The 14,058-nt window shown below is 42.7% G+C and overlaps 1 protein-coding gene across 2 annotated transcripts; it reads left to right on the forward strand.

Annotated features, from left to right (window-relative positions):
- Positions 1-1,452: 1,452 nt before the first annotated feature.
- LOC124003582 (malate dehydrogenase, cytoplasmic-like) lies at positions 1,453-12,861 on the forward strand. 2 transcript variants are annotated; one of them, XM_046311943.1, is made up of 9 exons: positions 1,453-1,821; positions 6,348-6,446; positions 6,674-6,770; positions 7,510-7,685; positions 10,041-10,163; positions 10,474-10,650; positions 11,345-11,458; positions 11,852-11,941; positions 12,404-12,861. In XM_046311943.1, exons 1-9 carry the CDS (start codon positions 1,768-1,770, stop codon positions 12,524-12,526), a joined length of 1,053 nt encoding a protein of 350 aa, XP_046167899.1. In that variant the 5' UTR covers positions 1,453-1,767; the 3' UTR covers positions 12,527-12,861. The 2 variants fall into 2 exon arrangements, with proteins under 2 accessions (XP_046167899.1, XP_046167900.1); XM_046311944.1 differs by lacking the exon at positions 1,453-1,821 and adding an exon at positions 4,965-5,121.
- The last annotated feature ends 1,197 nt before the right edge of the window (positions 12,862-14,058 follow it).

The raw sequence follows: 14,058 nt of genomic DNA on the forward strand, positions 1-14,058 counted from the left end.
TGGCTGGAGCGGAATCAGTGGAATGGTATCAAAACACATCAAACACAGGACGGCTTGTAATAATGTCTGGAACGGCGCAAATGGAATGGGATCAAACACATGGAAACTATGTGTTTGATGTATTTGATACCATTCCACTGATTCCGCTCCACCCACCTTATTGTGGGAAGCTTGTGGAAGGCTCCCTGAAACATTTGACCCAAGTTAAACAATTTAAAGGCAATGCTACCAAATACTAATTGAGTGCGTGCACACTTATGACCCACTGGGAATGTGATGAAAGAAATAAAAGCTGAAATAAACTATTTCTCTCTACTATTATTCATAATAATGCAGAGTAAAGTATGTGGTTTGGTGACATCATAAAGGTGTCTGTTTATTTTGTCATTAACTACCTCCACAATATCGTGAGTGACATACCCTTCTTCAACATTAAAATACAGGCTGGGGCCCAGATAACAGCACATGAAGAGGAAAACAGCAGTCTGGTATAGTCATTACAAGCCGTCCTCCCCTCAGCATCCTCCACTGTGTAACCATCAAAACAATCGACATAGATACTTTTGTACCCGTTTCCTCCAGCATCTTCACAAGGTCCTTTGCTGCTGTTCTGGGATTGATTTGCACTTTTCACACCAAAGTATGTTCATCTCTAGGAGACAGAACGCGTCTCCTTCCTGAACGGCATGATGGCTGCGTGGTCCCATGGTGTTTATACTTGCGTACTATTGTACAGATGAACATGGTACCTTGAGGCGTTTGGAAATTGCTCCCACGGATGAACCAGACTTGAGGAGGTCTACAATTTTATTCGGAGGTATTTGACTGATTTCTTTAGATTCTCCCATGATGTCAAGCAAAGAGGCACTGAGTTTGAAGGTAGGCCTTGAAATGCATCCACAGGTACACCTCCAATTGACTCAAATGACATCAATTAGCCTATCAGCAGCTTCTAAAGCCATGACATCATTTTCTGGAATTTTCCAAGCTGTTTAAAAGCACAGTCAACTTAGTGTATGTAAACTTCTGACCCACTGAAACTTGTGACACAGTTCATTATAAGTGAAATAAACAATTGTAAACAATTGTTGGAAAAATGACTTGTGTCCTGCTCAAAGTAGATGACCTAACCAACTTGCCAAAACTATAGTTTGTTAACAAGAAATATGTGGAGTGGTTGAACAACGAGTGTTGATGACTCCAACCTAAGTGTGTGTAAACTTCCGACTTCATCTGTACATGCAATATAGTCTACAGGCCAGCAGAGGCATAGGCTAGCATATAGGGCATAGCAGCAGAAGAAAATGCATACTCCTGCTGCATATGTACATTATGGTGTCCTTGTGTGACCCCAAAACACACCACACCTATGCGGTTCTCAATTGTAGGCTAGTGATGTCATCAACCAAACCCCCCTCTCACCCCAGACTTGATCATTAGGATAGGCTACACTTTATGCAACAGTGATCATTAATGGGCAAAGATTACGGCGCAGGCAATCTATTTCAGTCCATTTAAGCTTATTAGCGAACTAGACTGTAGTGCGAGAGAGAGTGACTCCCGGGTGAGACTGATAGATAGCGGATCCGAGTATAACTGCATAGCGGAGCGCGTTTCTCGTCCTCGGGGCTCGCGTTTCCCTGAGGTTGCTGCAACGCTCTCTATGTCCTTATCTCCCCGACAATCTCGCCCTGAACTATTTTCAGCTGGACTCGCAAAGACAGACGGGCGGACATACTGTAGCGAGGGGACGGACCCGGGTTCACCATGTTGACATTGTTGTCAGCGATGTACATAGTGGTGCGGGCGGCATCGTCGGAGGTAAGAGGCTTCTCCTTGAACCGCAACAGCATACAAAGGGGGCTCTCAAACGTAATATTAAGGCTACCTTTGAATAAACTACAGTTGCAAATTTGACATTGACTCTCCTCCATATAGCACATGTCTTGTTGTATTACCGCGATAAGCTCTTACCAACCTAATCTTATTGGGTAGCCTAGTGAAACATTGGTTTATTCAGATCCATATTAGTTTTTGCAGAAGCTTCAGCTATTCTCTCTGGGTAGTGGACACTATCGACTAGAAAATGATAGTCTCATAGGCTACTATTTTGTGGTATCTATCCGTAGGCTATCCCTCCGTCAACAAGACATTCGAATTGAGTAGTCTACTCTGAGGCCTACTCATTCATAATGTAGCCGACAGACTGTCTGTGGCTGGACTGTCCTGTCTGTGTGACCCCATCATCATCCATTCATTCACTGCTTCCACTACGCAGCTTTGGTAAAGGGTGGCAGGTAGCCTAGTGGTTAGACTAAACGAAAGGTTGCACGATCGAATCCTCGACCTGACAAGGTAAAGAAAAACAAAAGAACGCGATCGGGTGTTCATTGCAGATTACAACATGGATAGCTCCTTGCCACCCAGCTGCCTCCATAGGGAAGTCAACTATTTTCACCCGGCGATTATGTAACATTAATGGCCCAGTTCCCACAGTCATAATGAAAACGATCTAATTAAGCTATAAAGCACGAGTGGCTGTGCTATATGGCGATATACTACGGCAAAGGGCTGCTTCTTTGTTTGACGCAACACGAGTGCCTGCATGCATCCCTTAGCCGTGGTATATTGGCCATATACCACAAACCCCCATGGGTGTCTTATTGCTATTATAAACTGTTTATCAGCGTAATTAGAGCAAGCAGACCAACGTGGTCTGATATACCACGGCTGCCAGCCAATCAGCATTCAGAGCTGTAACCATCCAGTTTATAATTCGTTTTTTATATCTGTTTGCATAACAGTAATCACATTTTTAGCCATGCAGTGTTTTGTTGGAGTGCATACCGTGTGTATCCTGTATATACGACTAATAAAACTTAAATAAAGGTAAATAATATTAGGTAACTAAGTGACATGTTATATCTGCTGTGGAAAATACTAGGCTGCGTGTCAGTGTTAGGTCCTGGTTGCTTGATGTAATAGAGTGGACATTAATTATAGTTACAAGTCAACAGGCTTAGTTCTTGAAACGGGTTCTTTTGAAACCTCTGAATGTATCTCCACCTGTCAGAAAGGATGGAATTATGGCGCTTCTCAACTAAATTGTATTCAGTAAACCTAAATTTGTTCTTACCCCCACCATAGAAAAAAAGCTAATATGCCTGCTCATCAGTTGTGAAGATAGTGCCACCTTAGTCTGTTCTATTGCCAAGCAGCTTGTGACTAGTCTACCAGAGCCACATCACTGCACTTGACTTCAAATGACCCCACTCTTGACCCCAGTGGAGGCTACAGACGGACGTCTTGTTCCAATAGTCTTCTATTAGAAAAAGTTAGGCGGATGTTATACTTACTACTTGAGGATGAATCATATTTTCTGTTTGAATTAGGCTACCAGTTGGCTTATGACCGATTTGATTTTACCCACCTACTAAATAAAGATGCAGGTCGTAAGGCTGGGAGAGGACGTGATTTTCAAGTTAAACCAATATGGACAAATATTCTCCAGCACTTTCACTTATGGTGGTCATGAAGCAATGAGGCAATGAAAGAGAAGTGTCTCCATCTTACAGACAATGACCATTAATAGTTCCTTGGTAGTAAGTCACCGAACAAACCTTTAACTCAGTCTAATCAGGCTTTTGTTGGGTGTTTGAATGAAACGTTGCTTGTTCATCATGTAATAGTCACTCTTATTAACTTTAATTCTAAGCCATTAATAGATCATTTATAAACCATGTTATTGATTTGCTGAACATTAATCCGGTTGGTATGCTCAATCTTTATAGAAAAATGCTGTGTCCTGTAATGTAGGTGTGATGTATTTGTAAAACCAAACATAGATTGATATCAGGGTATAGGCCTACTTAGGGACAATTCATTTGCTGAATTCAACTTGGTATAGGCTCCCAAAAATCCACTCAAAACAACCCAACACAACTCTAATGTATATATCTGATTAATGAAGTGTATAGATTAAAATGTGTGTTTTCTTAAAAATAGATTTAAAAAAGCTTGGCCCAGTGCAAATACTATGCCACCCTCCTTCATTCATTGATTAGAGTACAGTGAGAACTGCAAATAACTGTGTACAGAAAATCCCTAGGATACTGTCGATCCAGTCCTTCTAGAGGAGTGATGAACGTTTGTTAATTTATTAAAACGTTATACAAAATGTGCGGCTAAAAGAAGCAAGAAGCAAGGTATTAGCAGTGGTGTAAAGTACGTAAGTACTACTTAAGTCGTTTTTTGGGGGTTCTGTACTATTTATACTTTTGACTACTTTTACTACATTCCTAAAGAAAATAATGTACTTTTTACTCCATACATTTTCCCTGACACCCAAAAGTACTCGTTACATTTTAAATGCTTAACAGGACAAGAAAATGGTCCAATTCACTCACTGGTCCAATAACATCCCTGGTCACCCGTACTTCATCTGATCTGGCGGATTCACTAAACACAAATGCTTAATTTGTAAATTATGTCTGAGTATTGAAATGTGCCCCTGACTATCCGTAAAATAAAAATAAAAACATTTTAAAAATCGTGCCGCCTAGTTTGCCTAATATAAGGAATTTGAAATGATTTATACTTTCACTTGTACTTTTGATACCTAAGTATATTTTTGAAATTACATTACTTTTGATACTTAAGTATATTTCAAGTCAAATACTTATAGACGTTTACTCAAGTAGTATTTTACTGGGTGACTCACTTTTACTTGAGTCATTTTCTATTAAGGTATCTTTACTTTTACTCAAGTATGGCAATTGGGTACATTTTCAACCCCTTGGTATTAGTAAAAGGAGATATTTGAACGCCGCTCATACACAGGATTTTTAGATGTATGGTCCATATAAGGTTATATGGGCGTGGCCTACGATAACAACGAGCTCGGGTTGCAGCAGTTCTTCATGGGGAATGTGTTCCTTTTCGTGACTTGGGCTGGTAAAAAGACCAGCATCAGTCAATATTCAACTACAGATCCCAGGACAGGAATCGAGTGCGCCACCGTTTGACATTTCAATACAAGCGCAGAGGTGACCCTTCTGTCTAGTCCTAGCGGGAGAACAGTGTTTGCAGGCTTAACTAGATCATCTATCTCAAGTGAATATGGTAAGATGTATGTTTATTTTGTTGCTGTCAGTTAGTGCTAACTGTTATATTAATGATGCATCGAAAGTGTTAGCTTGCTAGGAAAATAGATGCTTGTCATTGCTGATGATCAAATTGGGTTTTGTATCCGCTTGTCATTGAAGCCGGGAGCTAGCATCATCGGTTAATCTAATGTTTGATCCAAAATGAGTCTGATTAGATTTCTGGCCAACGTTCACCATTTCTTTCTGAAGTCGTTTGATAACGTTATTCAGAAAGATGGCCAACCAGCCATCTTGTGCAGTGAGAAGAAATATGAGGATGTTGGATTTTTTAATAGTCTCTAGACTACAATTGCGAAATGAAGAAGATAAAGTGCCTGATTAGGAAATGGTTTCCGTTTTTTCAACCTAGTAACAATGTAGCCGCGGTGCCTTCTCTTCTCAGTCGTTATGGCTACATTGTTACACTAACAGACTTTCGCGCGTGGCATTAGTATAAATTGCATCATTATCGTTAATTTAATTTAATTTCAATTCAATTCAATTCATTCATTCATTCATTTCTTGATGACAATGGATATCAAGAACAGCTTGAGTCGCCCATTTTGAAGCTATTGGACGCGTTCCTCTGCCCAGGCGTTGCTGACGCATGCCAGGTCTTACAACGCCTGGATATGTATTTTATGTATCCGCTAACTACGTCTGTTATAGCAATCTGTCAGTCAATGACAGTCGATGATGTGGCACGCAACCATTGGTTGATGCATGCAACTTCTGAGCAGGGGAACCTGACCAACATATGGGCATTGCGTGCATCAACCAATGGTTGCATTCATTGCGTCATCCACTTACCGATTTGCTATAACATATGATGTGGTTGGCTGATACAACACCTGGATAGGTATTTTACGTAAGATTCGGCATGCATTCCCAGGAACGCCTGTATGTGGGAATATAATTTGGGTAAAATGTGAAAGCCATACACAATAGCCTACATATAGTTCTTAATATTTGCTCTTTCAAACAACAGTTAACGTTATATCAGGAAAACGGCATTAAATGCACTTTATGGGCTCATGGAAAGTGCGTTTCCATCTGTCAACACTGAGTTTTGTCATTTTAATCAACATAGCAGTCAGATGCGATTACTGCCGCTTTCATTTGCTTATCCCTGCTATGTAGGTCATTACTGCTGTGTTGGAAGATTGCACAGAATGAGTATGGGGTTTGTGTGTTGTTTTACAGGCCGACCCAATCCGTGTGCTGGTGACTGGCGCTGCTGGACAGATCGCCTACTCTCTGCTGTACAGCATCGCCAAGGGAGATGTCTTCGGCAAGGACCAGGTAACACGGCCTACTTCTATCTGCTCTCTCTCTTTCAAATCATCTTTGGCCTCGATAGAGAGCACAGGAGGCAGATGGATGTTATAACATGTTGGCTATAATGACGCCGTTACATAAGCATGTGTGAATTATACATGGGATGTGCATTTTTGACGAGGTCGGGAGGGGCAGATCTCATATTCTTGGCTGTGAATGCAGTTCCCTCTTTGCATTGGTTTCTGTTCTAGCCCATCATCTTGGTCCTGCTGGACATCCCTCCCATGTTGCCAGTTCTGGATGGGGTTGTGATGGAGCTGCAGGACTGTGCTCTCCCACTCCTCAGGGGTGAGCTATGCTTTTCTGTTCTGCCTGGGCTGGCTCTGAGAACATATGCACCCATTATACATAGGCATGCTTTACATTCTGTGTCCTCCCTCATCTGAAACCTATTTAAAATGTGTTGAGTGTGTATGGATTGTATTTCTGTTTGGTCCACAACAGACTGCTGTGGGAAGGAGTATCAGAAAGGAGGCCTCCTATTAGTCGTTTCCCAAAGCCCATTCCAGCCAATCCTGAGAGTGGTGGGGCAACAATAGGGGAGGCGGGGTACAAGATGTTTCTTGCACCAGTGAGCCCTGACTGAAGTTCATCCTGATAAAACGGGGAATGAGTTTTTCACTAGTGGCCAGAGACCAAACATTATCTATGAATTCAGACCATTTGGCAGTGTTTCAAGAAAATAGACCATTTTTTTCAGCCAGGTGGAGCCACTGTGTGTGTGTACGGAAATTACCTAAAGTAATTTTCCACAAGAAACTTTGTCCTTATCTTGCATTCATGTACACCCAGATGGTCCAGAAATGGCTACTATTTTACTAACTTTGGCAGACATTCTATGCTCATAGAAGTAGTTTTTTTTTTTAAACGCATCATCATAATTAGTCATAGTGTTGCTAAATCCAATACAAATTCAATACCAACATGCATCTCTCTACAAATGTGTCTGTAACACCAAACGTTAACTACATCCACTCTATCCAACACAATATCCATGGTAACTAACAGCACCCCCCCCCCCCCCCAGAGGTCATCCCCACCGACAAGGTGGAAGTGGGCTTCAAGGATCTGGATGCCGCCATCTTGGTTGGCTCTATGCCTAGGAAGGAGGGCATGGAGAGGAAGGACCTCCTGAAGGCCAACGTGGCCATCTTTAAGACCCAGGGTGCCGCCCTGGAGAAGTACGCCAAGAAGACCGTCAGGGTAACTGTCCCTCTGTGTGTCTATGACTCGGCATGTTTCAGGCCCAGCAGCCTGGCTAGAGAGGGGGGGGGGGACACACCCCGTGCCAAAGAGATAGCTCTCATTGCTAACGATAATCGAGGGTCATGAAGCCAGGTTGTGGGGTGTTGAATGATGTTAAAGGGTGTTTTGGGGAAAGGTTCATCATTTGCTTGTACTGATGTAAAAAAAAAATTGTAAAAATGTTTAACCCCCTTTTCTCCCCAATTTCGTGGTATCCAATTTTTAGTGGTTATTATCTTGTCTCATCACTACAACTCCCGCATGGGCTCGGGAGAGACGAAGGTCGACAGCCATGCGTCCTCAGAAACACAACCCAACCAAGCCGCACTGCTTCTTAACACAGCGCGCATCCAACCCGGAAGCCAGCCGCACCAATATGTCGGAGGAAACCTGGCGACCTGGTTAGCGCGCACTGTGCCCGGCCCGCCACAGGAGTCGCTAATGCGCGATGTGACAAGGATATCCCTACCGGCCAAACCCTCCCTAACCCGGACGACGCTAGGCCAATTGTGCATCGCCCCACGGACATCCCGGTTGCGGCCGGCTGCGACAGAGCCTGGGCTCGAACCCAGAGTCTCTGGTGGCACAGCTAGCGCTGCGATGCAGTGCCCTAGACCACTGATGTAACATTTTTGTGAGATGTATGTTAAAGACTTAATTTAATACCTCCAGTTCTAGGACATTTTGAAATGAACCACTACAGATTTGACAACTTTCCTTCCTTTAAATTCATACAAACCTTTTGACAAATCAGACTATAATTTGACCTTTTTGCATTTTCAAACGGGCCAGTTTTATTGGACAGCCTTATACTTCTATGGTATAGGCGCAAGTTCCCATCTTAATGGGCTGGGTTCCGGCAGCGTAGCCTAGTGGTTAGAGCGTTGGACTAGTAACCGGAAGGTTGTGAGTTCAAACCCCCGAGCTTTCGTTCTGCCCCTGAACAGGCAGTTAACCCACTGTTCCCAGGCCGTCATTGAAAATAAGAATATGTTCTTAACTGACTTGCCTGGTTAAATAAAGGTTAAAAAAATAATAATAATAAAAAGCCAGGTATGGAAACTACTCCATGCTGGTGTCTTCTATGGTCAACTACTTCTGATCCAGGAATGTGTGTGAATAAGAATGGGCAGGTTTCTATATAGCTACATAAGAACTGGATGCCTGTCCTCTAAAGTAGGTGTGTTTTTAGAGGAAGAGTACTTTATTAATCCATACCAGATGGAAATGTGGAATGTATGCACACATGACTGTAAGTCGCTTTGGATAAAAGCGTCTGCTAAATGGCATTTATTATTATTATTATTATATATTACTTTACCCAATCCCTCCTATATATACGCACACACAAGTACTCACATTAGGCAGAAGCAGTGCAGTGACCCCGGTGAGCAGTTTAGGGGTTGAGCGCCTTGCTCAGGGCCACAATGGCGGGAGATGTTATCTTTCTAGGATTGGCACTGGCAGCCATAATACTCACGTACACACAGAAATCCCTTTAAATCGAGCTAATCCTTGACCTTCATTTAAAGGGGATGTATTCTGTGTGTGACATCTATCTTTATGTTGATTTATAGGCCATTTAGAAAGTGTCAGTATTTCCTTTAGTCATGACTCATGTTTCTCAGTTGCACTGCTACTCTTTAAAAAAAAAAATTATATATATTTTTTATATATATACACACACTTAATTTTAAAAACTTTGTACCCCTTTTCCTCTCCAATTTCGTGATATCCAATTGGTAGTTAGTGTTGTCCCATCGCTGCAACTCCTGTATGGACTCGGGAGAGGCAAAGGTCATGAGCCATGCGTCCTCCGAAACACAACCCTGTCAAGACGCACTGCTTCTTGACACACTGTTCGCTTAACCCGGAAGCCAGCCACACCACTGTGTCGGACGAAACGGCGTACAACTGGCGAAGGTGTCAGTGTGCATGCGCCAGGAGTCGCTAGAGCGCAATGGGACAAGGACATGCCGGCCGGCCAAACCCTCCCTTAACCCGGACGACGCTGGGCCAATCATGCGTCGCCTCAGGTCTCCCGGTCGCGTATCGAACCCGGTGCTGTAGTGACGCCTCAAGCACTACAGTGCCTTAGATCGCAGCACCACTCGGCAGGCCACTGCTACTCTTTCTGCTTTCATAAACCAAGTGTGTGCTTTTAGATGTATAAATAGTCACATGCAATGGCACAAATGGAGATGAGGACTTAAAATAGGACATATCCTATTCTTGTTTCCTACTCTGAAATTGAGCTGTTCCTGAGTCTGTAGTTTGAGTGCGTGATGACTCTTTGATGTTTCTCTCTCTCAGGTCTTGGTGGTGGGAAACCCTGCTAATACCAACTGTCTGATTGCCTCCAAGTCTGCCCCCTCCATCCCCAAGGAGAACTTCTCCTGCCTGACCCGTCTAGACCACAACAGGGCCCGTTCCCAGGTAGGCCAAAGCCAAGAGGCTCCATCCGGAAAAAGCCACTAGTTCCTAGCCTCTAGGCACTTGATGTAATGTCCAATCCCAAATGGATCCCTATACCCTATGTACTTCTGGATATCTGAGAGGATTAAGTGTGAGCAATATGATTGGCTAGTTAGAATTTGTACTATATTGCTTAAACCTAGTAAATCATCTTATCTCTGGAAGTGCAAAAGGTGTAAGTCAATTTGGAATTTAGATCTGAAACAATTGAATGGGTATACCAATATGGTCAAAAATCCCATGAATTGCATCACAGCCTGTCGTCCTCTAGGTGGCGATGCGTTGCGGCGTGCCCGCCGATGCAGTCAAGAACGTCATCATCTGGGGCAACCACTCATCCACCCAGTACCCCGACGTGCACCACGCCATGGTCAACGTGCATGGCAAGGAGGTGGAGGCGTACGGTGCCGTGAAGGACGACAGCTGGCTCAAGGGAGACTTCATCTCTGTAAGTGAACTCATGTTTTGGCTCTTCTGAGCTAACTCATTTTGACACAGTTTCCCATAAGAAATGTACTATAGGGTATTCTAACTATTTGCTTCAAAAGGCATTATTCTGCCATTTAAAAAAAATACAAATAAATGTATGGCTTTGTTTATGAAAATGTTCAGGGCCTCAAACTGTACAAATGTACCAATTTTCATGCTTTTATGAAAAAGTAAACAATTCCACCCCAAATCTGCACACATCGCTTGAACTGCTCATAATCAAATTGTATTTGTCACATGCGCCGAATGCAACAGGCGTAGGTAGACCTTACAGTGAAATGCTTACTTACAAGCCCTTAACCAACAATGCAGTTTTAAGAAAAAACAAGTGTGATCCTTAATATAAAAATAAAATAATGCTTTATGAATGTAGTTATACACATATATGAGTAGCTATTTGCACCTATGTTGTGTATGCATAGCTCATAGGTATTATAAATGTGTGATCCTGACCTGAATGAATATCTTCACATGGAAAAGCGAGCGTAGGTTGTGGGTGTCATTTTGGACCCCATATCTCATCTTTTAATAATCTCTTATCTGAATACAATCATTTTCACTGAATCTATTAATTTCTTTAGTCCCGTGTTGTAATGAAGCAGTCCTAAATCCCCCTTCTTTCCCTCTCTTCCTCTCCTCTCTGTCTCCCGCAGACGGTGCAGCTGCGTGGTGCTGCCGTCATCAAGGCCAGGAAGCTGTCCAGTGCCATGTCTGCCGCCAAGGCCATCTGTGACCACATGAGGGACTGGTGGTTCGGCACCCTCGATGTAAGCCGTGTGTTTGGGAGGTGGGATGGAATGGATCTGCAGCAAGGCTCAAGGATCTGCGGCAACCCCCCCCCCCCCTCCAAACTCCATAAAACATTTAACGCTAAACAACCAACATTGCTCAAATGTTTATATTTTGAAAATAGATTTCTCGGAACAGAGATCCATGACTGCTCCTTATTTTATGGAATCCACAAACATTCAAAGCGTTTTGATTGGTTATCTCAGACAAATTAATTTGAATTGGCTGTACTCTTAAGTGGAAAAATAATATCATAGGGTTGCATGATTCTGCAAACGTTCCCTGGATTTCTGTAAAACCTGGGAATTTGTGTTTTTGTTTGTGAAGCTGTGTCCCTGGCCTGACTGTTTGTTCTGTTGTTATTTTAACAGGGTGAGTTCATGTCTATGGGTGTGTACGCTGGCGGAAACTCCTACGGAATCCCCGAAGACCTCATTTACTCATTCCCTGTTCATATCAAGGTAAGGCAAAACCATAGAGATGGATAGAGGCCTCTTGTGCCACAGTTTATTTACGAATTGCCAAAATGAGTCACTCATAGCCCTCAATGGCTCTGCTCGTTCTGTCACAGAAGAGGCCATTGTATACATAGGAGATGGGCTGTCTTGCATCTCTATGGGCATAATTAATCAACCCTGGCAACGTGTATTAATAGAACATATTATAATAATAATTTACCGATGGGTGGTTATTGAAAGTCATTGTTACCCAACATCAGCTTTTCAGAGTTTAGGTTATACCAGCATAGGCCTACTATTGCAAGCCAGCAGTGTACACAGACCTGTCACATGAATTTGCTATTGGAAAATGATGACAAAACTGTGTTACGCAGAGCAAATGGGTACTGTAGTTGTGATCCTGGACTAGATGAGATGTGCTAAAGAGCCCCCTCTGTTTGATTCTCACCCATATTCTCTCTACAGAACAAGTCGTGGAATATCCATGACGGTCTGCCCGTCAACGACTTCTCCCGCGCCAAGATGGACGCCACAGCCGCCGAGCTGGTGGAGGAGCGAGACACGGCCCTGTCCTTCCTGAGCCAGTGACTCGCGGTGCCACCTACTGGCACACCGCCACAACAACAGCACTTAGAAGACCCCCAGAACCCTCCTGACTCACGTCTGTGACCAATAACCCCACTCGAGTCCCGCTGCACATTTGGCGAGTGTGTGTACCTCTCTGTATGTATGTGTGTGTGTTTCACTCTGTTCATCTCTTTAAGGTAACGGTTATTAATAATAAACCTGTAATAAAAAGAAAGCTATCTAAACGTTGGCCTTTGTCAAGAAGACACTGGAGGATTGTCCTTTGGGAAGATGATAACGCACAATAGCTCTACTGTACTCGCACGTTATCCAACAATAAAAACAGGTACAACTGATGGCTCATTCTGTGGATTGTGGTTGGTTATCTGACTAAATATCTATAAATCTGGGCCTCCCGAGTGGCGCAGTGGTCTTTTATTGCTGTGCCACTAGAGATTCTGGGTTCGAGTCCAGGCTCTGTCGCAGCCGGAGGACTCATGGCTCTCGACCTTCGCCTCTCCCGAGTCCGTACGGCAGTTGCAGCGATGAGACAAGACTGTAACTACTACCAATGGGATACCATGACATTGGGGAGAAGAAAAATAATATATATCTCTAAATCTTGGGTTTTGTTATTTTTCAGTTAAGTTTATATTGAAGTTTACTTGGAAATAGAAGTATTTCTATAAATAAGGTAGTTTATATCATGGTATGTGAAATGTTGAGTAACCTTTTCTGAAGTTAATAATTATCTTGTCAGTCAGACAAAATACAATCAATACATGTTGGATGTTGGTGAGGTCAAAGATGGTGAGGTTCATCGCCCTTTGCAATGAAACGCTTGACCACATGGTGGCAATATTGACATGGTTATACTACTCGGGGACCCCTTTCAAATTGATCAAATGGTAGTTTAACCATATTAACAAGATCCTAATGGTGAAAAGCCTAAGATTTGTAGGATATTGTAATTTCCCTGTTACCCAATGATTTCTTACCATGAGTTATCAATGTTTCAAAAATAGCAGTTGCATGAATGAAAAGTTGTTTTTTTACAACTATCTGAGAACCTATCATGAAACAGGAATCAGTAATTTAATCAACCATCCTGGTCCACCCGGTGGAAGCCACTGTTTGCTCATTTTGCAGTGCCTAACAAACTACACAGCGGCCAGGGTCTGAACTCGAAGTCTACTGTTTGGTGAGCTGTGCTATGCAGGCAGAGGGGGGTCCGGAGGACTCCTACACTCCAAGGAGAAGATGGACACAGTCTCTCACATAGAGATCCTATTAAATTACAATTACATGTGAATTATTTTAAACATTTTATAATATTTAGTGTTCCTTTAACAACACAGCGCATTACGGCTGTCACTGGTGTCTAGTCTCAAATCATTGATGTCCATCTTTCATTGAATGTCCAATATTTGTTAACGAATTACAGAAGGCGATCAAAGACTATATAGGCTAAGCTTTTGGGAACTATTTGAAGAGATCACATAAAATTACAAAAATACATTATTGTATTTTCATTTGATTTAACCTTAATTTAA

The sequence above is a fragment of the Oncorhynchus gorbuscha genome, linkage group LG18 (assembly GCF_021184085.1).
Source record: "Oncorhynchus gorbuscha isolate QuinsamMale2020 ecotype Even-year linkage group LG18, OgorEven_v1.0, whole genome shotgun sequence".
Classification (NCBI taxonomy): domain Eukaryota; kingdom Metazoa; phylum Chordata; class Actinopteri; order Salmoniformes; family Salmonidae; genus Oncorhynchus; species Oncorhynchus gorbuscha.